The sequence below is a fragment of the Lithobates pipiens genome, unplaced genomic scaffold (genome assembly GCF_037356315.1).
Source record: "Lithobates pipiens isolate NorthernLeopardFrog02 unplaced genomic scaffold, aLitPip1_a1.2 Scaffold_23, whole genome shotgun sequence".
Classification (NCBI taxonomy): domain Eukaryota; kingdom Metazoa; phylum Chordata; class Amphibia; order Anura; family Ranidae; genus Lithobates; species Lithobates pipiens.
The window spans coordinates 280,598,038-280,625,003 of record NW_027507785.1 but is presented as its reverse complement, the minus strand read 5'-3'; the positions used below and the strand labels follow the sequence as shown (position 1 = coordinate 280,625,003).

Here is a 26,966-nt window from a genome sequence, read left to right as displayed (position 1 = left end):
GTTTAAAGCTTGGGAAATCTTTTTTAATCCAAATCCGGATTTAAAATTCTCCACAACAGTATTACGGACCTGCCTGGTGTGTTCCTTGGTCTTCATGATGCTCTCTGCGCTTTCAACAGAACCCTGAGACTATCACAGAGCAGGTGCATTTATACAGAGACTTGATTACACACAGGTGGATTCTATTTATCACCATCAGTCATTTAGGACAACATTGGATCATTCAGAGATCCTCGCTGAACTTCTGGAGTGAGTTTGCTGCACTGAAAGTAAAGGGGCCGAATAATTTTGCACGCACCACGTTTCAGTTTTTTATTTGCTAAAAAAGTTTCAAAAATCCAATAGATTTCGTTCCACTTCACAATTGTGTCCCACTTGTTGGTGATTCTTCACAAAAAATTAAAATGTTATATCTTTATGTTTAAAGCCTGAAATGTGGCAAAAGGTTGAAAAGTTCAAGGGGGCCGAATACTTTCGCAAGGCACTGTGTGTGTGTGTGTATAATATATATATATATATATATATATATATATATATATATATATATATATATATATATATATATATATATATATATATATATACCACACACACACACACACACACACACACAATATTTTTGTTCTAAAAGGAAAATTGTATTTATAAAAATTGTGTAATGTATGACTAGCCTTAAGCCTTGTACACGCGGTACAATTGTTGGCCAACCGAGTGTCTAATTTTTGTCTCAAGGGCATGTGCCAAGATCTTGTCTTGCATACTAACTAGGGATGCACCGAGCGGGTTTTTTGGTGACGAAACCGATACCGAAAATGACTGTTTAAAAAAAAAATATTTTTATACAGGAGGTGGTCAGAGACTGGCGGCATGGTACAGGAGGTGGTCAGAGACTGGCGGCATGGTACAGGAGGTGGTCAGAGACTGGCGGCATGATAAAAGAGATAAGTGTGTTGTCCCCTGTGCAGCCAGTGATGCCGCGAAGAGAGAGGAGAGCCGCCTCCACCGGCTGGTTCAATAGAGCGCCGGGAACATCACAGCTTTAATTTCAATAGCTGTGTGTTCCCCCGTCGCACGCAGTCGCATACAGTCCCTCCCCCTTGTCCGGGGAACTGTGATAGACAGATCACCCGTCCAATCTGGCTCCCAAGAAGTCCCCCACATGTGGTATCCCCGTACTCAGGAGAAGCAGCAGAATTTATTTTGGGGTGTAATTTCACTTATGCCCATAGCATGTGTGAGCAATATATCATTTAGTGACAACTTTGTGCAATAAAAAAAAAAAAAAAAAAAAAAAATTGTAATATTCCTGCAACTTGTGGCAAAATATAAAATATTTCATGGACTCAACATGCCTCTCAGTACATAGCTTGGGGTGTCTACTTTCCAAAATGGAGTCATTTGGGGGGGGTTTTGTGTTATTTTGGCATTTTATGGCCTTCGAAACTGTGATAGGTAGTGAGGAGTGAAATCAAAAATTTGCACCCTTAGAAATCCTGAAGGCAGCGATTGGTTTTCGGGGTGCCGTACGTGGCCACATATGTGGTATCCCCGTACTCAGAAGCAGCAGAATATATTTTGGGGTGCAATTCCACATATAACTATGGCATGTGTGAGCAATATATCATTTAGTGACAACTTTTTGTAAACTTTTTTTTTTGTGTCATTATTCAATCACTTGGGACAAAAAAAAAAAAAAAAAAAATATATTATATATATATTCAATGGGCTCAAGATGCCCCTCGGCAATTTCCTTGGGTGTCTACTTTCCAAAATGGGGTCATTTTGGGGGGGGGGGGGGTTTGTACTGCCCTGCCATTTTAGCACCTCAAGAAATGAGATAGGCAGTCATAAGTTAAAAGCTGTGTAAATTCCAGAAAATTTACTCTAGTTTGTAGACGCTATAACTTTTGCGCAAACCAATATATGCTTGACATTTTTTTTTACTAAAGTCATGTGGCTGAATACATTTTGGCCTAAATGTTTAGTTTAATCGATTTTTCTTATAACAAAAAGTAGAAAATATCTCTCTTTTAAAAAAAAAAAAAATGCAGTCTTTTTCCTTTTATAGCGTAAAAAATAAATCTTAGAGGCAATCAAATACCATCAAAAGAAAGCTCTATTTGTGGGAAGAAAAGGACGCAAATTTCGTTTGGGTACAACATTGCATGATCGTGCAATTACCAGTTAAAGCAGTGCAAAATTGTAACAAGACCTCTGGTCCTTAGGCTGACAATTGGTCCGGGGCTTAAGTGGTTAAACATTTTTAGCATCATAGAACAAGTCTAGTTGAAGGTAAATAATTACCGATAGCTATACCATGACCTGAATAATTGTGCTCCAGGGCCTTATACTGGGCCTCGAGCTCAATAAATGGTGCAAAAAAATAAAAAATAAAAATAAAACACAAAAAACAAAAAACACAAACACACACTAGGATTTTTATGACAGCTTACCTGTAAAATCCTTTTCTTTTGAAGTACATCAGGGGACACAGAGCTATAGTAATTACTATGTGGGTTATAGTTCACCTTCAGGTGCTGGACACTGGCACACCCTAAACAGGAAGTTGCCTCCCTAAATAACCCCTCCCACTACTGGGAGTATGTCAGTTTTGTAGCAAAGCAATACACGTGTATACTAGAAAGAAGGCCTGGACCTCTGTGTCCCGTGATGTACTTCAAAAGAGAAAGTATTTTACAGGTAAGCCGTTATAAAAATCCCATTTTCTTTAATCGTACATCACAGGACACAGAGCCATAGTAATTACCAAGTGGGATGTCCCAGAGCAGAGCAATTCCAACTGAGGGGAGGGAGACAACCAAAGTAGGGCACCATGAGATCGGAGGATTTATACTGCTGTCTGCAGTACACTGCGCCCAAAGGCGACATCCTCATGTCTTTTTACATCCAGATAGAATCTGGTAAATGTATGGCTTGAAGACAAAGTTGCGGCCTTGCAAAATGGAAGCTTGGTGATGCACTGTGCACGAAGCACTAACAGCCCTAGGAGGAGTGCGCTTTGATTTGAGGAGGGTAAAAACGACCTCTTTAAACTATAAACTTGAAAGATTACTTGTCGAATCCATTTAGAAAAAAAAAAAAAAAAAAAAAAAATAGATTTTGATGCTGCCTGTCCTCTTTTAGGACCTTCAGGCAACACAAACAAAAACATAATTTTTCCGAATCTGAGCAGTCGCTTTTAAGTAGACTGACTGCCCTCACTACATCAAGAGAATGTGGTGATTTTTCTTCAATAGAATAGTGTTCTGGAAAAATGAAGGTAGAACAATATCCTGGTTTAGATAAAAACCCTGATGTTACCGTCGTTAAAAAGTTAGGATGAGGACGCAATACTACCTTATCCTTGTGAACAATAAAATTAGCTCTTTACAAGAAAGAGCAGGCAATTCTGATACCCTTCCTGCAGCAAATATGGTTACCAGAAAAAAATAGTTTCCTTGTCAAAAAAGGACCAAGGGAATATGTTGTATTGACCCAAAAAAAGGCAGTTTTGTAATGCCAACAAAACGAAATTCAAGTCCCAAGGGTTCACCTAACCGGAGATTAAGCCATGTTACAGTTACCCCCTGAATAAAGTTAGGAACCAAAGAATGCGAAGCAAGTGGTTGATTAAATAATACCGATAAGGCCGAGACCTGTCCTTAGAAAGCACTCAAGGCCAGCCTTATTTCTCACCCCATCTGCAGAAAGTCAAAGATTCTACCTTTGACCAATTTCCTGGGGTGCAACTCCTGGTTTCACACCATGAGTAGAGCTTCACAATTGTTAAATTGTGATCTCGATTCAACCCCTCTGACAATCTCTATTGCAGAGTTTGACGATTCTTTCATATAACAAGTGGGAGATACTTAAAAAAATAAAAATCCAGGTAGTCTGCCAAGTTTTTAAACGTGTAATTGGAGGAAGTTTAACTAAAATCTTTTCTGACACTTATTTAAGTTAAAATCAATATTTTTTGCTAGAAGATTACTTGGAATAAAATGCCAATTGCTGCAATATTTTATGTCACACTGTTTTTGCCCAGCGGTCTCCCTAATGTGAAAGATGATGTTGTTACGCCACAAGAATCGTGATCCATCTTCCAAGCAAAAAAAAAAATTTAGATTTTCAATTTAGCCAGAGTTGTGCCGCTCTAACCAGGAGACATACGTTTCCCAGACTCCACAATATACAATTATGTAGGCCGGCTCTCTTGCATTAACCAAGGTAGAAACCACTGAACCTGACACCCCACACTTCTTCAGAGTGTGGGTCTCAATAGCCAGACCATTAAATGTAGCGTTTGTAAGGTAGGATGGAACACCGGACCTTGCGAGAGAAGGTCTGGCTGTGATGGTAGGGTACATGGGTCCCCTACTGCCATCTTTATGATCTCTGCGTGTCAATATTTCCTGGGACCCGCTGGGGGCTACAAGAATCAACGATTAACCTTGCTGATTGATCCTGCGAAGAAGTTGTGGACGCAGGCAAAATAGAAGGGAATGCATATATCAGTGAGAACCGATTCCACAGGAATAGCAAGGCATCTGTTCCGCATGCTAGCGGATCCTTTATCCTTGACACAACAAAGTTGTCGATTTCTTTGTTGAATCTGGATGCAAACAGATCTATGTCTGGGATCCCCCATTTTTTACATATCTTCCTATCGATATCGGGGTGAAGGAACCATTCTCCCGGGAACAACTGCTGGCAACTCAAGTGGTCCGCCTGCCAATTTTCTACTCCTAGAATGAAAAGTACATAGTTTTCTGCCCAAGATAGGATAGGATTCACCTTTCTCTGGGCCGCACAACTTCTTGTGCCCCCTTGGTGATTAATATAGGCCATTGCCGTGGCATTGTTGGATTAAATCCTGGCAGGACAATACCGTAAACCGAACGTTCAAGCCCTCAGGACCCAGAGTTCTGCCTGAATTTCTAAAATGTTAATGGGCAAGGCCATTTCTTATCTGGGCCACGTCTCTTGGACAGTTGCCTCATCCAGGACTGTTCAACCTAAACAAAAAAAAAAAAAGTTGGCATATGTGGTTACCACTTCCCAGGTAGCTGAAGTATTTTTCCCCTAGTAGATTTTTGGATATTAAACTGTAAACTGAGGCTCTGGCGCACCTAGCCTACAGCACCTGGTATTTCCAGGTGGTCTCATCCGGGTACTAACCAGGCCTGACCCTGCTTAGCCTCCAAGATCAGACGCTATCTGGGTGATGTGGCCACAGGCTTTGGAGTCAGACACATTGGGAATGTAGAGCTTGAATCCTTTGTTCCAAGTCGATTGAATACTGTTTTGCAGCAGTCTCGAATGAAACTGAGCATAAGGAACGGCCTTGAATGAAGCCACTATCTTTCCCAACAACCTCATGCAAAGTTGAATAGAAGAAATTCATCTTGCTTCGACCACCTAAATCAGTTCCTTTATGGCGCCGATCTTTGCCTGGGGTAAGAATACCCTTTTCTGGGTGTAGCCATGATTGGAGCCAAGAATTTTAGCCTTCTGGTTTTAAAGAAGATTTCTCCTAGGTTGAATGTGGTGACCATACTTTGGTCTAAGTGGGCTACCGACTGGTCTATCGAGAACAGATCGACTAGGTAAACCATAATAGTTATACCTTAGGCCCTTAATCTGGCTAGAGGAGGGGCCAGAACCTTTGCAAACACTCAAGGTGCAGTAGCTGGACCAGAAAGCAGAGCTACACACTTAAAATGAAGATTTTCTACCTTGAAAAAGTAGATATTACTAGTGAGCGAGGAAATAGGCATATGGAAGTATGCATATTTGATGTCGATGGATGCCAGAAGTGCTCCTCCTTGTAGGATGGAGATAACTGATTTGGATCGACTCCATACAAAAAAGCGTGGTTATATTCAAAAATTTAATTGAGACTTTTGAGATCCAGAATAACCATTTGGATTTGGCACCGTGAAAAAAAAAAAAAAGACACCCCAACCTCTGTTCTTACATGGGGACCCCCACGATCTCCGTTTTCTTTTTCTGTGGATCCTTAGAAACATTTGATCTGAGAAAAACGAGGAGACGGGAACTCTTGGAACTCCAGTTTGTACCCTGGAGCTATTGAGGAAGTCCCCCATTCGTCTCAATACTCTACCTGCCAGATCCTTGAGAACTGCAGAAGAATTCCCCCTATTCGATTAAACCTGACGGTGGAAGCTGCTGTGACTGCTTGGAGGCTGATGCCTCCGTCACAGGATAAGGAGCTTTAAAAAGAAAATATAATTATTCCTTTTCTTACATGGCAAAAGGGGTGCTTTCCACTAGAATTTCTTTGGACGTGTTATCCAAAGATCCCCAAATAGCCATTTCACTGGAAAAAGGAAGACTAGTCAGGTGCTTAGCGAAGGGAGCAAGGCCTGAAGGAAAGAATCTCTCATAGCAACTATTGCAAACAAAGCTGCCTCCTGGGTCTGCTGAGCAGGATAACCTTGAACACCTGTTTAAACTGGTCTCTTAACGATTAAGCAATTACTGTCAGCGCAGGAATTCCACCTTTTTATCCATTAGATCCCTAAGCATTTGAGCATTGTCTGCCAGACAAGTCAAACTTATGCACAGAGGATACAGCAGCGTTGATTGCTGGTATACTCTACTAAATGCTTATCTGGGTGATCCTCTCCGATACAAAAAAAGCTTTTCCAGAAATGAATGGACAGGAAAAGGAAAGCACAGCTTGAGGAGGCTTTAGTGAACCCAAACACTCAGTTAAGGGTACATAAATGTTGAGCGATCATTCAGCAAGAAATTGCACCATCAATCTAAAGACTGGAACAGCTGATTCTCCCGCATTACACCTGAGAAGGAGTCGTCAGCCTCACCACGGTCCCCTGAGGGAATTAGTCTTCTCCTGCCCCTAGTTCCTCAGATTGAGGGTCCTGGGTAATGGAAGAGAATATGTCGCATTTTGACCCACACTGATGCGATTAAAGTCGCTAAACTTTTTTTTTCCTTTTTTTATTATAAAATAAACAGGGGCTGCAGTGTTAAACAGTTGCATACATTTCATGGCCCTGATGCTCACTCTGACCAGCCATCCCCTCTCAGAGGAGGATGCCATTTGTAGAGATGAGTAGGCTTTCCAGATCTTGAGGGAGACCCTTTTAGCTTTTTTTTGTGGGTGTTTCGACCCCCCTTCTGACCATAGACCTGGCCTCACCCCCTTTTCTGTCAAAAAAATAAAAACATTTTTTTCCTGCGTAAGCACGAGCCTCCCAGGAAACCTGGAAGCTGCTGCTGTGTAGGGGAGGTGAAAGAAAAAAAAATAGCATTGCCGTTCGTTTTTAGTCCTCCTTTATACTCAGGCTCTTGAAGAGGGGGAAGAGTTAAGCTCAGGTGGAGGTGTCTGGAGGAAGAAAAACCCCCCAAACTTACTGAAGGTCTGCCTGCTAGCCGGAGAAAAAAAAAAAAAAAGTCTGCTGCTTCTGTGACACAGTGTGATCTCTGAGCAAAGCATGAGAAGGTACGTGCTCCATACAGCCCCCAAACGGTGACACTTCGGCATAACAACATTTACTTTAAAAAGGAGACATTCCATAAGAAAAATTCTACTTACCTTTCCCGCCACAGGATTTTCTCTGGTAAAACCAACAGACCCAATCTTCACCCTTCACTGTAGGAGGGGTTATATAGGGAGGCAACTTCCTGTTTAGGGTGTGCCAGTGTCTAGCACCTGAAGGTGAACTATAACCCACATAGTAATTACTGTGTCCCATGATGTACGATTAAATAAACCAAGGTATCTTAACAGGCAGCAGCTGGTCTCTCACCTCTACATTCACCATCACAAAGTTGTGACAAAGTTCAGATATCTCCTTGGACTCCGCAAACTTTGGCTTCAGGGCTGCATGTGAGAAACATGAAGACAGTGATGATTTAGAGGCATCCAACCAGCAGAGTTAACAGATATACAAAAGAACAAAATTTTAGGCGAGTTCCAGCACTATCCACACTAACATGTAACTACCAGAATTTTCTAGGGCTCAAAAAGGGCAAAACAAGGATTTTTCATGTTGTACTACGGATTTAGATTATATGTACATAATCACTCATAAAATTACCATATTACAAAAACACGAATAAAAATGCTGTTAACTCCATACAAAATGACACTTACTGCTTTGGTTTGTGTACAAATAAAAAAAAAAAAAAAAAAATGTATACAAAATGGATATTACACATATATACACACAGGCACAATTTTATTTTATTTTTTTTCCCCAGGTACGTACCAAAACATATTCAAGCTATAGCTATATAATGGATATAGGCTGAAAGTGCATACTCAGGTTTAATTTGAGGGTGTGTACATCCAAATCAAAAGAAGGGTTTAGGAATTACAGCTCTTAAGTTCAGCCACCCCCCTCCCCCCTTTTCAAGGGGCCAAAAGCAATTGGACAATTGAATCAAAAGCGGTTTAATGGTCAGGTGTGGGCTACTCCTTTGTTATTTATTCATCAACTAAGCAGGTAAAAAAGGTCTGGAGTGGATTCCAAGTGTGGTATTTGGAATCAACTGCTGTGAACCTACATCATGCATTCAAGGGGAGCTGTCCATGCAAGTGAAACAGGCCACTGTAAGGTTTCAAAAAAGAAACAAATCAATCAGAGAGATAGCAGCAACATTAGGAGTGGCCAAATCAACAGTTTGGTACATTCTGAGGAAAAGAGAACACACTGGTAAGAACAGCAACATAAAAAGGCCTGGACGTCCATGGAAGACAACAGTAACGGATGATTGCAGGATCCGCTCTATGGTAAAGAAAAACCTATTCACAACATCCAGACAAGTGAAGGACACTCTCCAGGAGGTGGGCAAAAGTCTACAATCAAGAGAAGACTTCACAAGAGCAAATATAGAAGGTTCACCACAAGATGCAAACCATAAGTCTGAAGAATATAAAAGCCGTCAGATTAGACTGCCAACAAAAATCTAAAAATAGACCAGTTCTGGAAAATGATGGAAATGGAAAAAAAAAAAAAAAAAAAAAAAAAAAAAAAAAAAAAAAGTGTGGAGAAGGCTTGGAACACCCCATGATCCAAAGCACACAACACCATCTGTAAAACATGGGGGAGGCAATATGATGGCATGGGCATGCATGGCTTACAGTGGCACTTGGTCATTAGTGTTTATTGATGATGTGACAGAAGGAGCCGGATGAATTCTGCAGTGTTTAGAGATATACTGTCTGCCCAGATTTAGGCAAACTCAGAAAAGTTGATTTGCCGGCCCTTCACTGTACAGATGGACAATGATCCAAAAACACACTGCAAAAGCAACTCATGAGCTTTTGAAGGAAAAGAAGTGGAATATTCTGCAATGGCCGAGTCAGTCACCTGATCTCCACCCAATTGAGCATGCATTTCACTTGAATGCAAAACTAAAGGCAGAAAGACCCACAAAACAAAGAACAACTGAAGACAGCTGCAGTTAGAGCCTGGAAAAACATCAGAAAGGAGGGAACACCAGTCTTTGGCAATGTCCATGGGTTCCAGACTTGAGGCAGTCATTGCCAGTAAAAGATTCAAACATTTTTTTTTTTTTTTTTAATTGATAACATTCACTTGTCCAATTACATTTGAGCCCCTGAAAACGGGGTAACTGTATGAAAATGGTTGCAGTTCCTAAAACCCGTACTTGATATTTATGTTCAACCCCTTGAATTAAAGCTGAAAAAGTTTGCACTTCAAATTAATTTGGATTGTTTTGTTTTAGTTATATTCTGGGTGGCGTATGAAAATTGTGCCCGCGTCCACATATAAATGTACCTAAAATGATAAAGCTAAAAAAGGAAATTGTGCAGAGATTGTACAAACAAACAGATTGTATAGTGTATGGCCACCTTAAAAAGGAGAAGTCCAGCCTGAGCTAATTTTGCTGTGCTTCTCCTAAGGGTCACAGGCGCGCAATTAGTTTTGCACTCCTGTGACCCCTTTTTCAGCGGAGATCGGTCTGAAGTCCGCTCTCCACTGACATCAACAGGATCAGTCCAGGCAGCCTATCATCCAGACTTAGGGAGTCCGGATCCACCAGTTGCCTGGACTGATGGCAGTCTCAGCGCACCGCTGAGATGGCCGCTCCCTGCCCCTCCACAGCTCAGCGCCCCAATGAGCGTGGAGGAGCAGAGCAGAAGAGTGGCTGACTGACATTCAGCAGCTCTCCGCTCGAGGAGGTGAGAGGACAAAGCCATCGGCAAAATTTGTAGTGGCTCGGTTCTCGGTGAAGAGGTGGCGGGAGACAGATGCAGCATGCACCACCTAGGTAGGTATGAATATGGGAAAAAAAAAAAAAAAAAAAACAAACATACTTCTCTTTTAAGTCACTGTCTTGCAATTGTCAGATGAGACATTATGCCAAACTTGATACAAGAATAGTGGTGCGCTGTACTAGAGGATATGTAAATTTAAAATAGTTGAGTATTGTGTAAACTTGTATAGATAAGATTCTAGTAAAACCAACGAGGGTGGGTATAGCAAATGGTTAAAAGTGTATATACAAAAAAAAAAATACAAAAAAAAAAAAAAGAAGTGTATATACGGCTGACAGCTAGTAATACATCAAATATATGACAGAAGTAAAATGTAATAATCATATAATACCTTGGATCAGTGATTTAGCATACACATCAATACACAGAGGTAAAAATAATTCATAAAAATGTATGATATTATAATAGAAGGTGCAACAGTTAGTATTTAAAAATACGTAAAAAGTAATAAAATTAGTTAAAAAATAAAACGACAAAGTGCAGTAGTGCTGAGGGCTGAATCCAAGTGAAAAAAGCAGTTTGAACAATCGTCTAGATCGACAGAAGAATATTTATATCAAATGTCCATATGAAAAGGTGCATATAGTGAAATAAAGTGCTAACTATACAAAGTCGCATAAGGTGCAAATGAGCTGTGTAGCGACTATAACACAAGTCGCATAAAACATAAGTGAACTTAGAATCAAAAAGTCGCATAAAATAAACTACAGGTGTAAATAAAGTGCTAAGTGTTCTTCAATATAATGGGTGATGGTTAGGGTGATCCAGCGGAGTTCAGTGTGATCCTAGGTGGTCAATTTATGGATGTCCCCTTATCTTACTGCTGTAAGGTTACAGCATATATTGAGTATGTCTTTAGGTGTTCCTGGAGGTCTTTTCCCTTTATGGATCCTAATATAGCAATTCCTGTTTGGCGTCCCTCTCTTACTCCCTATATGGTGCGTGGCCTCTTTAAGAGTCACTTTGGGGTATTCGCCGTAGGTAGTCTCGTGCCGGGTATATAGGATTAAAGCATAAAGGAAGGATGCCCCATAGTGTTGTAGTGCTTTTTAAGGACATTTTCCCGCACAATATTTATTAAGTGATTTTTAACGAAGATATTTTTAAGGTACAGAATCAATCTATATGACACAGTCTATACATATGAAACGTATTCACGGAGACGAGTGATCATACAAAATAGTTACATTTATTGGTTGACAAAAGACAAATATTTTACATGAAATATTAAAATACAGATTGCATTACTTGATCATTTTGACAATTAATGGAAACACCCTCAAACTGGGCGTAGTAGTACCTTGGACACAATTATCACCATTATCATTTCTCGGTAGAATCAATAACCTTTTGATAATTGACAATTAAACAGAATGTCTGTATTTCACACGTCCAACCGTTACTATACTGCAGGTAAGTAAGTGGTTAACAATGTGAAATGAATTAGACATTAGTTTGTCAATAAAATTGGCATCTATGCAAAAAGAAATTTATAATGAAAAATTTAATTTAGAGAAAAATCTAAAAGGCAGTTATTAATACGGGAGAAATATTTTCAATAATAGAATATTCAAAAAAAACAATATTTAGGAGAACATAGAATAGATGATAAACATACATTTACCCATTTCCAATATGGCTATTAGTGTGGAGTGTTGGTTACCAGGAATTTCAAGATGGCTGCCGTGGCTTCAACATGGATCCTTTTACAGAGGAATTACTTTGTGTGACCTCCAAGTTCCAAGGAGCAGGGATCTTCATGAATGTAAAAATGTATTCATGCATGGTGCACGAGTGTCAGTTTGTCTGGGAGTCTTCCAGTGTCCCTTCTTAGTGGGGGGTCCCTAAGCTTCCCCCTGAGCTCCCTCAGCTCTCTCCATTGACCATCTTTTTAGTTTCTTAAATAGCCTCTTAAACAAAAAGGTCATAAAATTATACTAAGTTCTGCCCAGAGGGTATGTGTCCCTTTCCTATTGGCAGGCAGACTTAATGATCACCTTTCCCAGTAGTCTCGTGATTTTAAGGTAATATCACCTACAACCACCAGGTGTCTCACATGCGTTTGGTTTTTTATTTCTTTAAGTTAATATTTTTATTTCTATAATATGCGTTCGTTGTTTATATATGTTCTAAAGAATATATCTTGAGTGTTCAGGAATGATAGTATAATATAAAATACGCTTAACATAATTTTGAATAATCACTTGCATAAAATGGTGATATATATGCATATCAATGTATATCTATTAATCTTTAGTCCATTTAGAAAGGACACAGGTTAGATATATATCAAATAATATCAAATACAATTATTATCTATATGGATACATGTATAATTCGGGTATCCAATCAATATTTGTTTATCTAAACATAGGTTAAATTCTTATACAGTTATAATCACGATTATATGTTTTTATAATGCTAATTCATTGCTAAAACACTTCTATTTATAATCACACTTTCACACATAATCTCTCCATGACAAAGTTCCCCAGATCACTAGATAACCAAACCGCAATATCTTCTTGTTGACCCACAAATATCACATACAGTTTGAATCACTTGTAGTATTTTTGAAATATGTCTGCCTGTATATTCCTCTCACACCATGTTTTGAGACATTTGTACTATAGTAAAATATCATATCACTGCTTCTAATATACGTGATGTATATATATTCATGATGTAAAAATATACACAATTAGGAGGTGTCTTATTTGCCCTGTTGGGGTAGACCTCCACTTCGTATCTTAGTCATTGTCTCATTGACATCCGAGTCCATATTGAGGTTGACGTTAGGATATCTGTTCACTAGGCTTGTGCAATTCGTTTCGTAACGAATCGAAATTCGGCCGAATTTTGCATCTTTCGGACATTCGGATGCATCCGAATGTCCGAATAAAAAAATAACAAATTACAACGAATACGAAAGAAATATAACGAATGAATTCGACATGATTCGAAATTATTTCAACATGATTCGACATTATTTCAACCGCATTCGAAAATATTTTGTGACCCGACTTTAGGGCCATGTATCTCGGGGTCACTTGGTGCTAGAAACATTCTCTGCTCTAATAACATTTTGTGACCCGATTTTGGGGCCACATATCTCGGGGTCACTTATAGCTAGAAACCCCAAATTTGGTATGCAAACACAATAATACTAGCACTACAACATATCCACCAAGTGACCCCGAGATACATGGCCCTAAATACGGGTCACAAAATATTTTCGAATGTGGTTGAAATAATGTCGAATCATGTTGAAATCATTTCGAATCCGGTAGAAATATTTTTGAATCTGGTTGAAATATTTTCGAATGTGGGCGATTTTTCAAATTCGGTAGAAAACTAAACGAAATCCGAAAACGAATTTAAGGAAGTTAACGAATATCACTAAACTAAATTAATGAATTAACGAATTAAAGTGAAACGAAACTAAACACATTTTTTCCTTTTTCACATGTCTACTGTTCACTCTCTGATACAATAGGTTTATTTATTTAAACCTTCCTTGACTTAAAAGTTATTGTGGCTTCAGTCTGAGTCAGCTTGAGACTTTTGTTTGTCGCAGCCCAGCTTTTCAATGGGTCATATAAATTGGTCACCTAATTCTGATGGGAGGGGAAAGTGGTCCTTTGGTATCCCTGATTTAAATTTTACCAGACTAAAACAAAAATAAAATATGATATTTTGAGGTATATGTTATGACAAAATCCCCCTTTTGTTCAGGTTGTCTCAATACAGGCTTGTAGAACTTTAAAAGATAGCTAATCCCTTTAACATTTGGAAAAACCTGTGAGATCTTGTACTTTGCTTTAAAGTTCTCCAAGAGGTCACAGTTCAATAATATCAACACTATAGTTCATCCACCCCTTTTTTTTTTTTTTTTTTTTTTAGGCCTACTGAAAAAACGAGCAGCGAGCTCGACCAGCGTCACTTCCGGTAGCTCGCTGCTCGTTTTTACATTGCCTTTTTGTGATCCTGTGTTTGTGAGTACCTGAAGTTTATTCCTTTAATAAATATTGCACTTCTTTATAATACTACACTATGGGGCATCCTTCCTTTATGCTTTAATCCTATATACCCGGCACGAGACTACCTACGGCGAATACCCCAAAGTGACTCTTAAAGAGGCCACGCACCATATAGGGAGTAAGAGAGGGACGCCAAACAGGAATTGCCATATTAGGATCCATAAAGGGAAAAGACCTCCAGGAACACCTAAAGACATACTCAATATATGCTGTAACCTTACAGCAGTAAGGTAAAGGGGACATCCATAAATTGACCACCTAGGACAGTGATGGCGAACCTCGGCACCCCAGATGTTTTGGAACTACATTTCCCATGATGCTCATGCACTCTGCAGTGTAGTTGAGCATCATGGGAAATGTAGTTCCAAAACATCTGGGGTGCCGAGGTTCGCCATCACTCACCTAGGATCACACTGAACTCCGCTGGATCACCCTAACCATCACCCATTATATTGAAGAACACTTAGCACTTTATTTACACCTGTAGTTTATTTTATGCGACTTTTTGATTCTAAGTTCACTTATGTTTTATGCGACTTATGTTATAGTCGCTACACAGCTCATTTGCACCTTATGCGACTTTGTATAGTTAGCACTTTATTTCACTATATGCACCTTTATATGGACATTTGATATAAATATTCTTCCGTCGATCTAGACGATTGTTCAAACTGTGCTTTTTTCACTTGGATTCAGCCCTCAGCACTACTGCACTTTGTCGTTTATTTTTTAACTAATTTTATTATTTTTTACGTATTTTTAAATACTAACTCTTGCACCTTCTATTATATCATCAATTTTTATAAATTATTTTTACCTCTGTGTATTGATGTGTATGCTAAATCACTGATCCAAGGTATTATATGATGATTATTACATTTTACTTCTGTCATATATTTGATGTATTACTAGCCGTCATCCACTTACCTGTATATACACTTAACCATTTACTATACCCACCCTCGTTGGTTTTACTAGAATCTTATCTATACAAGTTTACACAATACACAACTATTGTAAATTTACATATCCTCTAGTACAGCGCACCACTATTCTTGTATCAATCTTTCTCTTCGGGGTCAGATATTTCCCTCCAGTGAGTGCAGCAGTACCCCATTCCACCAATAATACATTTTTTCCCCCCATTTTGGTGCAGGAATATCCTTTTTTTCTATTATGCCAAACTTACCGAAGAGCGGATTGCAGCGGAGTGCCATTATCTAGGACAGTGATGGCGAACCTTGGCACCCCAGATGTTTTGAAACTACATTTCCCATGATGCCCATGCATTCTGCAGTGTAGTTGAGCATCGTGGGAAATGTAGTTCCAAAACATCTGGGGTGCCAAGGTTCGCCATCACTGATCTAGGATAAGGACATTTTTTTTCAGGACAAACGGCTTTTTGTTTGGCAATGTGGTCCTGGAAAATATTTTTTTTGTTTTTCTTTTCTATGTAATCTATAGACAAACAATTAGAGAACTATAAATCTTATTGTATAATATGATAGTTTAAGATCTCACTCAAATCATCATGTTTCTCGTACAAGGCATCGCAAATGAAATAAAAAGGCATTTTTTAAATTTTTACCTTTTTTTTCCATAATAGCTATATTTTTTAAATAGCTAAGGGAGGATGACAATTAGGACCAATTAAGGTTACCTAAGGAGTAAAGTGTTCAATCAGAAAAAATAAATAAAAATCCCTCACTTTGCTTTACCAGAACTCTCTGATCTGAATATGAACTAAACAAGGTAGATACAATGTAACAACAATGTTACATTGGATGTCTGAATGACCAAGCTTTGTTTTTGGCTGTAGCAGCTGCTGTAATACTTAGGCTCGGTTCACACAGGGGCGGCACGACTTGCAGCGTGACTCACAGACGTGACCTTCACACGACTTCAGCGGCGACTTGCAAAACGACTTCTGTATAGAAGTCAATGCAAGTCGCCTGAGGTCGCCCCAAAAATAGTACTAATAGGGACTTGAGTCGCTCCTATTAGAACGGTTCCATAGTACAGAGCGGAGCGCGACTTATCAGGCGGCTAAGTCGCCTGACAAGTCGCTCCTGTGTGAACCGGCACTAAGCAAGAGTTGCTGAAAACATCAGCAGCAGGGGACAGGGTGCATTACATAGGTTTACTGGGCTTGCTATGTATGCAAACTGTTAAGGAATAGGAGGATAATGAAGTATGCACAAGAAGAATACTGAACTTTGTTACCTTTGCAGGCTCCACACCATGTCTTATGTATCACAAGCATTATCGGCAGGCCACTGCAAAGAGAAAAAAAAAATAAAAAATGATATTTTTTTTGTTTACCAAGCTAAAAGTGAACTATACCCCTGACACCGCTATGGAGTGGTTATCTTACTTGGCTGTTTGTCAGGTCCTATAATAAATTGGACCCAAGCTGTAGTTAGACAGCTTGCTTGGGCATTTGTAACACTAACCCAAAAAAAATAAAAAAATAAAACACACACACACACACACACACACACACACACACACACACATGTATTGCACAGAGAAGCCCCAACCCTCTTCTGGGATCCCCGGCTCCTATTCACTGTGCGCCCCCCAAAAAGACAACACTTTCTATGGTGGAGCACTCACGGGCTCCCTCCCAAGCTGAGCTGTGTGCTGCCATCTGCAGCCCCCCCACAGCATTTGATAGAAGTCAGAGCTTCTGGCTCTCACTGCCGTCTTAGAGCTTGTGAGAAGGGAGAGAGAATAAGAGCTGCTGCAGCCAGTACAGTGCTAGATCGATCCAAAACTTAGGCAAGTACATGGGGAGGCAACTGGAGCGGGAGAAATACTAGTGGGAGGATTTTTATCCTAATGCAGGTAATGCCTTCTAGATTTACAACCACTTTAAATAGATATACAGGATGTAACCCTGACCTACGCAAAAGTGCAACAGGCCGTCTTTCTACAAGCAGGCAGGAACACCAAAGTCTTCAACAAAAGACTAACTTTATTCCATCCATCAAACTTCATAACACAAGTTTGTAATCAAGTTGATTAAAGATGGGCTGTTATGGGACACTGCATGTGCAGCACAGTGTACACCACTTGTCATTTCCAACATCTGTAAAAAACCCAAGAATAGACATGGGATAATAAAACATCTGTGCATGTGCAGGAGATCCATCATAAAATGCTGATGAATAGCTAAAAAGGAATAACAGAAATCAGACAGAAGCTGATAGTATAGCTTTTACTATATTCTGATGCTCCCAGAGGAGAGATATTTCTCTTCTACACAGTAGAAGGGGCAGGCGATGCAGCTACAAAAGAGGCTATGCCTGCTGTGTAGGGGCATCTGTCCCCGTAGTGTCAGCGTGCCGAAAGTATAGCAATAGCATGCTATTGGCACTCCATAAAACAAAAAAGATAGTAGTTGCAATTTTTTGTGTTGCACGATATTTGCACAGCTATTTATCAAATACATCATTTTAGGTTACAAATACACTAAAAATATAAGAGATGCTATTAAGTTGAGTAATTAGACACCCAAACATGTCAAGTCTTAAAATTGTGCAATCACAAAAAATAAAGCCTATGGTACACAAAGTTTTTCACAGAAGACACTTTATCCACTTGTTTACTGGGCACTTCCTGACTGGGCCAATATTCCACTTTCAGCACTGTCGCACTTTGAATGCCAATTGCACTTTTAGATAGAGCTTTCTTTTGGTGATATTTAATCACCAGAGGTTTTATTTTTTGTCAAACAAAAAAAAAAAACCCACACGAAAACATTTTTAATAAAACAACTTTTTTTAGCTTTGGTTTTAAAATTTTGCAAAGTAATTTATATATATATATATATCTCCTCATGATATGAGGGTGCATGAGGAAAGTACTGCCAATAACCAGCAAGCCTGCTTACACCATGATTAGACACAGGTGATCATATGGTAAACAGCCACTGGGATTGGCCCTTTACCACGATCTCTAATCGTCTCTGCCCAAAGGACACAACAATCACAGAGAACACCGGATACACGCAAGGAGTGTGGGTCCGGAACAGAGCCACAATGTAGCTGTCTTTCGGCTAAAGCACGGTAAGGAAGTGGTTAAAAGACTTTACAGTTACCCAGTTTAGAGCCAACCATGAATTATTGCTCTCAATCTGTTGTTCACTTACACAAGCTTTCCCTATACTGTGCTTTTTATAGGGGGTGTGTACTAGGGGGCTTTAAAATATATTTTTTCTTCATTATGTTAGCATGGGCAGGTGACGTGTCCTCTTTATGGAGACACTGGGGGCCTATTGAGCCCTGCAATGCCGCTCCTGCCCTCCAATGCAGCTACTCAAGCACAGATTATGAATTCAAATGCAAATTTTTTGTAAAAATATACTTTAATTTTAGCACACACAAAACTCAATTTTATGATAAAATATAAAAGATGTCACACCAAGTAAATAGATACCAAACATGTCACACTTTAAAATTGTGCATGAGCATTGAATAACGACAAACTATGGTACATTAAATTATCCATAGGCGATGCTTGAAAGCCTTGGGTTACCAGTTTGGAGTTACGAAGGTCTGGTACTAGAATTATTGCTCTTGCACTGATGTTGGCGGTGATACCCCATACGTGTGATGCTTTCACCATATGTGTGTGGGACATTTGCATGTGAGAACAGGGAGACTGGAGCGCGCATATATATTATATATACACACACACACACCACTTATACAACTTCCTGCTCAGACCAACTTTCAGCGCTGTCGCACTTTGAATGACAATTGCGCTGTCATGCTACACTGTACCCAAACAAAATTTTTATCATTTTGTTTCCACAAAATAGAGCTTTCTTTTGGTGGTATTTGATCACCTCTGGGTTTTTTATTTTCTGCAAAAAAAAAAAAATCAGCACAGACCTCCCCCCCCCCCATCAAAGGAGCAGCCGAGGAAATCGCGAGTGAGGAAAAGCTGATCAACCGACAGCTGAAAATTGTGATGCCAGGATGATGCCTGTAGCTGCAGGCATCAACCATGGTATAACTGCTTCAATCCATCATATAATGCCCCACCAGCCAGGAAGTGGTTGAGGACATGCTAAAGAGAGCATGCGAGTGCACCAAATACAACATATAAAGTCAATAAGGACATTACCTGTTGGCAGCCTCCTGCTTTCCATCTTCTAGAGTTCTCCAGTGAATGTGATCTCCAAACCCTGTGGAAAAAAAAAAAAAAAAAAACACAAAGACTGTTAAATAAGGAGATAAGGGGGACAAAAGACGCAGGTCCATCAAGTTCAACCTCTAATTTGCAAGAAGTCCCCTCAGCTGAGCCACCCCAGGCCCAGATTGCCTTCGGCTGGTCAACCCCTATCCCCATAGACTCCTTGAGCCCAATCTGCTGGCAAAATGAGGCCTGCTGGGCGTTGAACACCAGGTAAAAAAATAAAATCTCCTCAAGCATCGCAGTGCCGCAACAGCATCCTCCCACACAGGCACACTAATCATCAAGAGCAAAAAAAGTGTAGCGCCAATTACTGCAAACAATATATCAAAGTACTCAGTGATGATATGATAAAATGGTGAATACTGCAAAGAAAATAGGTCGATGATCTATTGTGTCGAAACGCATTGGGCTACACTTATCTTACGTTTCCCACATTGCTTTTAATCTTTTTACATGATCACATTTTATGTCGCATGCGTTTTACTTTAAGATGTGAATAAAGTTTTAGATAATTTTTGACCGGCACTATTGGCGTTCTTTGCCTTTGATTTTTACACCATGGGATTGTTCTGAGCCACTCTGGAACCTTTGCTGAGACATTTCCATCACAAGACGTTTGGTGTGGATAGGTGCTACTTTCCATGATGGCCGCCTTGTAGCCTGGATCGTCTGGCTCCATCCTCCCTGTGTGCTAGTGGTTCTAGCACTTCAAGCCTGTATGATAACATTGCCGTATGGTACTTGTATCCAACTTATCTGGTAATGCCACGTACACACGATCAGACTATCCAGCGGACTTAGTCTGGCGGACAAACCGCCAGAAAGTCCGCCGGACAAACCCGCCAGAAAGTCCGCCGGAATTTCCGGACGAGCGGACCTGCCCACACACAACCTGACTAGGTCCGCCGGACAATGGTGGGAGTCTGCCATACTTTTGAAAATGAACAGACTTGCCCCCACATGGAGGAAAGTCCGTTCATTTTGAACGTCGCTCCAGGTAGACGGGACTAGCGCAGGAGGTCAATGTCGCTGCCTTTGGCAGCGAAATTGACACATTGCTAGCCCAGTCACCTGGTATGGACTTAAAGGGGGAAGCCCTACACCAAAAAAAACAGAGTGGGGGTCCCCCACCCCAGGTCCATATAAGACCCTTATCCGAGCACGAAACCTGGCCGGTCAGGAAAGGGAGTGGCGACGTGCGAGCGCACCCCCCCTCCTGAGCTATACCAACATGGGGGGTGCTTTGGTGTTGATGAGGTCAAGGGCCTCTTCCCCGACAACCCTGGCCGTTGTCGGGGTCTGTGGGCGGGGGCTTATCGGAATCCGGGAGCCCCCTTTAATAAGGGGGCCCCAGATACTGGCCCCCCACCCTATGTGAATGAGTATGGGGTACAATCTACACCTACCCATTCACCTGGAGAAAAAAATAAAAAAAAACACACAAGGATTTAAAATAATTTATAGCACAGCTCCGGGGGTCTTCTTCCGTCTTGGGGTGTCTTCTCGCCGGACTCCTCCGCTATCTTCTGCTAGCTCTTTTACTAGACCCCCGAAGAGGGGGACAAGACACTCGAAGTCGGAAGAAGACCCCTGGGCGGCGACGAACAAGAAACCCGGGCTCTTCCGCTAGTAAAAGAGCTAGCAGAAGATAGCGGAGGAGTCCAGCGAGAAGACACCCCAAGACTGAAGAAGACCCCCGGTGCTGTGCTATAAATTATTTTAAACCCTTGTGTTTTTTTTTTACATTTTTTTCACCAGGTGAATGGGTAGGGGTACATTGTACCGCATACTCACATAGGGCGGGCCCCTTTATTAAAGGGGGCTCCCAGATTCCGATAAGCCTCCCGCCCGCAGACCCCGACAACCAACGGCCAGGGTTGTCGGGAAGAGGCCCTTGTCCTCATCAACATCCTTCCCCAAAGCGCTCGCACATCGCCACTCCCTTTCCTGACCAGCTGGGTTGCGTGCTCGGATAAGGGTCTTGTATAGACCCACGCCGTTTTTACGGTGTAGGGTTTCCACTTTAAGTCCATACCAGGTGACGGGGCTAACGACGTGTCAATCTCGCCGCCAAAGGTGGCGACATTGACCCCCTGCGCTAGTCTCGGCTACCTGGAGTCGCGTTCAAAATGAACGGACTTTTCTCCGTGTGCGGGAAAGTCCGTTCATTTCAAAAGTCCACCGGACCAAGTCTGCCAGATAGTCTGATCGTGTGTACGCGGCTTAAGAGTGTTTTATCTCTCTATCCGATTTGCACCTGTGAAGCTACCGGGATTGATTCAAGACTCACTTGCTACAATTTTGGGCGATTGAGTTACTGATCACTTGAGTGGACTATTCACGGTATGGGACTTTTTATTTTAATATCATCGTGGGCTATTCCCTATACAGTTTATGCATGCATATTTGTTTATATACACAGATTTCTGATCTGGGATAAGCATTGCATATACTGCTGTTATTTACACATTGTCACTGTCTGAGCACACTGCAGTATTCACCATTTTATCATATCATCACTGTTTGAGTACTTTGATATATTGTTTGCAGTAATTAGCACTACACTTTCTTTTTGCTCTTGAATTTTTGAACTTTGTTTGAGTGTGTGCTGCTTTTTTCTGATATATTTCTTTGGGTTTAGCCCAGTTTTTTCTATTTGAACACTAATCATCAATACAGGCTCACTAACAGCTGCCTATGAGGGAGCTCACACTAAGGCTGGGTTCACACTTATGCGGCCACTGGTCCCAACAGAGGGTCCGGTGTATCCCTGTACAACGAATCAGGTGTGACTCTGATTCAAATTCCTGCCTGAATTTGCATCTGAAATTTGAGCCAAAGACACACAGGACCCTTTTCCAACACGGACCGCAGCCGCCCATTGAGTGCTGGGCACACCCTCTTGTCAGGCGAAATGGATGCAGGGAAACCGCATCCAATTCGCAGAAGTGTGAACCCAGCCTGATAGTCAGCACTACTACAGCGATGGCCACGATCTTTCAGAAGCCGTGCAGAGCGACTTCTCTTTTGCATAGTAACCCCCAGGGGGGGGGGGGGGGTGTGTGAAGGGGCGGTCACTTGCTCAGCTTTGTTTTTTTAAATAAATACAAGGCATGCTCTCATTGAATAGAGTGGAGTTGCAGGGCAGTGAAATCTCAATTTCCATGGCAGGTATTTAACTTTAACCTCTTTAAGATTGCCCGCATTGTACTGCGTAAGAGCGGCTCCTACAGACATGGTGACGTACCTGTACATTGCTGCCTTCTTCAGGGGTTCAGGGCACGGCCAAAAAGGCACAGGTTTTTTTTTGTAAAAAGCAGCACAATATACACCACACATTAACACTTGTTAGGCACACACTTAACCCCTTGATTACACTGATGTTAACCCCTTCCCAGCCAGTGTCATTAGTACAGTGAGAGTTTATATTAATATTACTGGTGATGTCAGCGAGTTCCCACACTATTACAGTCCCACTACAAGTCGCTGATCACTGCCATTACTAGTAATTAAAAAATTTTTTTTTTTTAAATTCCACTTACAGAGAGATAGAGAATATATATATAAATAAATAAAAACTATAACTGTCACAAAACCAATCAATATACACTTATTAGGATTTATTTATTTTCCCCCAAAGACATGTAGCAGAATACATTTTGGCCTAGATTTATAAAGAAATTTGATTTTATATGCATTATAGCAGATACCAAAAAAGATTTGTTACAAAATTTTAGATTTTTTTGTTTACATAACAAAAAAACCCAGTGGCGATCAGAAGTAGAGGTCGACCGATATATCGGCCGATATTTGCCGTTTTTTAAATAATCGGCATCGGCCGATTTGTGCTGATAAAAAGCCGATTTAGAACTACAGCGGGACTTTGAAATGACTTCTGTATAGAAGTCAGTGTGAGTTGACTGAGTCGTCATAGCAACACTTTCCTCCTCTCTGGGCCGACTGCCAAGAAAAGAACTAAATGATACAATGTTTACACTTCTGAATGAATGAAGTCATCTCTGTGTGTAGAAGTTCTCAGTTTAACCATTTAAAGACTAAATCTTTTCTGACACTTGTTGCTTACAAGTAAAAATCCTGTATTTTCTGCCAGAAAATCACTTAGACCCCCCAAAAATGATATATATTTTTTTAGCAGAGATCCTAGGGAATAAAATAGCGGTTGTTGCAATATTTTATGTCACACGGCATTTGCACAGAGGTCTTTCAAATGCATTTTTTTGGGAAAAAAATACACCATTTAAAAAATAAAAATAAAATAAAAACAGTAAAGTTAGGCCATTTTTTTTTTTTTTTGTCCAAAAGTTTTGACTACCTGTTTTTTATTTAATATATATATATATTATATATATATATATATATATATATATATATATATATTTTTTTTTTTTTTATCTAAATCATACATACAAGTAAACTGATTGGAGGTTTGTTTTGTTTAATAAATGTTTAAGTGTAAGAAATTTTCTGCATCACGTATGAAGGCCGCTTTCACACTGGAGCGCAAGTTTTAGCGGCTCTTTACCATCATTTTAGCGGTGCTATTTGGCTGCTAGTGGGGCACATATAACCCAGCTAGCGGCCAAGGAAGAGGTTAAATGCGCCCATGAAGCACCGCTGCCAAATCGCATTGCATGCGCTTCGGCAGTGGTGCCCTTCATATAAATGGGCAGGAGTGGTGGAGGAGCGGTATACACCACTCCAAACGTGCTGCTTGCAGGACTTTTTTTTTTTTTAAGATCCTGCCAGCGCATCGCCTCAGTGTGAAAGCACTCTGTCTTTCACACAGACTGCAGGGGAGCCATTTTACAGGCACTTTACAGGCGCTATTTTTAGCCCAAAAGCGCCTTAAAACGCCCCAGTGGGAAAGGTGTGTTAGATCAAGGGGGATTAAAAATAAATAAAATCGGCCTAACATATCGGCCCAAAAAAATCGGCATCATATATCGGCCATCGGCCGCCATGATTTCTAAATATCGGCATCGGCATCGGCCAGAGAAAAACCCATATCGGTCGACCTCTAATCAGAAGCCACCAAAAGAAAGCTCTACTGTGTGAAAAAAAAAAAATGATATAGATTTAGTTCGGGTGCAGCAATGCATGACCACCCATTTGCCAGTTAAAGTAGCACAGTGAGGAATAGCAAAAAATGGCCCGACCATGAAGGGGGGTAAAACCTTCCAGAGGTGAAGTGCTAAATAAAGGTTTGTAAATGCAAGATTACCCTTTCTACTAAAGCTGCCTCCTTTGCAGTGCACTGCAGTGTTACTGCCTGTACATGAAGGTTCCTTTCACACAGAGCGGAGTCTCCTCCGATCAGCAGGAGATCAGTATTTGACAGACGTCGGGCGTTTTCAACACTCATGCCTATGTGGTTCACATCCAGTGGACACAGGTGGACCTGCGGTAGCACTAAGAACAGTCAGGTGTAAACGGATTCTGTTGTCTGTTTACATAAGGCTAACTCCGATCTGTCGCGTTTAGGCTACATTCACACCAGCGATTAAGGCGCAAATTGTAGTGATGGTTCCTGCTATAGTGACAGTGACAGGTCACCAGAGGCCGCAGCTATTAGCAGCTCTCTCCACAGCCAGCTATTAATGCTGTGATCACTGACTGTGCAGAGAGCTGCGGCGGCACCTAGCCGGCAAGAGCTGCAGCAGCCAGAATCAGAAAATTCCTGCCCTTACAATTCACACCGGCCTTAACCAATGGTATGAATGTAAACTTTGGACCAGAAAAAACAAAAAAGGACATAGTCCATTTTGGGACCTGAATGGACTTGTAGGTGGGTGTAAATAGACACTGTCCATAGGGATACGAGCTTCGAATCAAATAGAAATACCTGTGTGAGAGGGCCCTAATAGGCATTGCAAGGGAGCTCTATTTTGCATTTTTTTTTAATGGGCTGCCAACGCATCCCAGTGCATTATAAACTGAGCCTGACACTTTTCCTCCAACACAGTACTGCACAATCATTTGTTGTAGTCTGGCATCAGACTCAGTGGTTGCCATAAGGGTTCAATACTAGAAACACTGTGTTTAAAGAGGAAGTGGCATTATGTCATGTGATCGGCTGTAGGCATTGTTTATATAGTCAGAGATGGCACCAGAACAGCCCAGAAGAGGGCATGTGTGCAAAATGTAATGTTTATTGGTGTACTTATACATCTGCTGTCTATCTATCATTTTAAATACAGATTCCATTGTGTGGCCCTTTGGATATGCCAGGGGCCTCACTTGAGGCCTTTTGCATTTACTGGTTTGACCACCACTGCCATCCATCAGCTGAGCCCCCTTCCTCCCTCCCTACCCCCTCAGCAGAGCCCCAAAACAATCCCTAAAAGCACAGGCCAGTTTGCTATAAGGGGGTTAAAAAAGCCCCCCTACCTCGGAAATTTACTCGGCTGAGTACCCCTTCAACTGGGCACCTGTGCCCCCTCAGCTGGGCACCTCATCCCCAGAGTCTCCTCAGCTAGGCCCCCCCAGGTCCTCTCAGCTAGGTGCCCCCCCAGGTCCCCTCAGCTAGGTGCCCCCTCCCCCCTGTCGGGACCCCCAGCCCCCAAAGGTCCCCTCAGCCAGAAACAAACCCCCCCCCAGGCCCCCTCAGCCGGGAACACCCCCCCCCCCCCCAGGTTCCCTCACCTCATTCCTAGAGTCCCCTCAGCAGTGCATCCCCTCGTTCCCCCAGTTGGGTACCACCTCAGCTGGGCACCCCCCAAGGTCCGCTCATCCCCCACAGCTGGGCACCCCCTTGTCCCCCTCAGCTGGAAGCCCCCCCCCCCCCAGTTCCCCTCAGGCAGCCCTTTGTCACCTCATCTGGGCACCTTCTCGTCTCCTGCTGGGCATCACCCCAGTTGAGAATCCCCCCACCCAGGTCCTCTCGTCCCCACAGCTGGTCACCACTCTGCTGTTCCCCTCAGTCCAGTAAGAACCCAACAAGTGACCCCCCCCAGGCTATGGCCATCCCCCTCCCCTGTACTATAATAGATCCATAAAGTATGAATTACCCCGATCCAGTCCGGACTCAGCACACACCGCCGCCACGACACACAGAACCACAATACCGGACAGGAGCAGCACCGACCCCCGGCCTTCAGACAGCCGCATGTTACCGGGAGAGCCGAGCCTGACACCGGACAGAGAATATGAGGAAACCGGAGTCCGGGGGAAGTGATGTGAGGAGGAAGGGGGCGGGGCCTTCCACTGACTGGGAGGAGTCACAAGACAAATGGAATGGATACAATGTAAGCAGAGCGGAGATCAGATCACACAATGTATGTGGGGAGGAGAGATCACATTATACACCCGGGAGAGGAGATCACATTGTACACCCCGGAGAGGAGATCACATTGTACACCCCGGAGAGGAGATCACATTGTACACCTGGGGGGAGAGGAGATCACATT

The 26,966-nt window shown here is 41.6% G+C and overlaps 1 protein-coding gene across 1 annotated transcript in view; it reads right to left on the bottom strand.

Annotated features, from left to right (window-relative positions):
• The window catches only part of TXNDC12 (thioredoxin domain containing 12), a 36,269-nt gene extending 9,524 nt beyond the window's left edge, over positions 1-26,745 (bottom strand). Inside the window, exons 1-4 of the mRNA XM_077453336.1 lie at positions 26,568-26,745; positions 19,468-19,528; positions 16,558-16,610; positions 7,797-7,870 (exon numbers count right to left, since the gene is read on the bottom strand). Of these exons, the coding sequence (XP_077309462.1) occupies positions 7,797-7,870; positions 16,558-16,610; positions 19,468-19,528; positions 26,568-26,667 (288 nt within the window). The 5' untranslated portion in view covers positions 26,668-26,745. The remainder of the gene's footprint in view (positions 1-7,796; positions 7,871-16,557; positions 16,611-19,467; positions 19,529-26,567) is intronic.
• Positions 26,746-26,966: the final 221 nt, after the last annotated feature.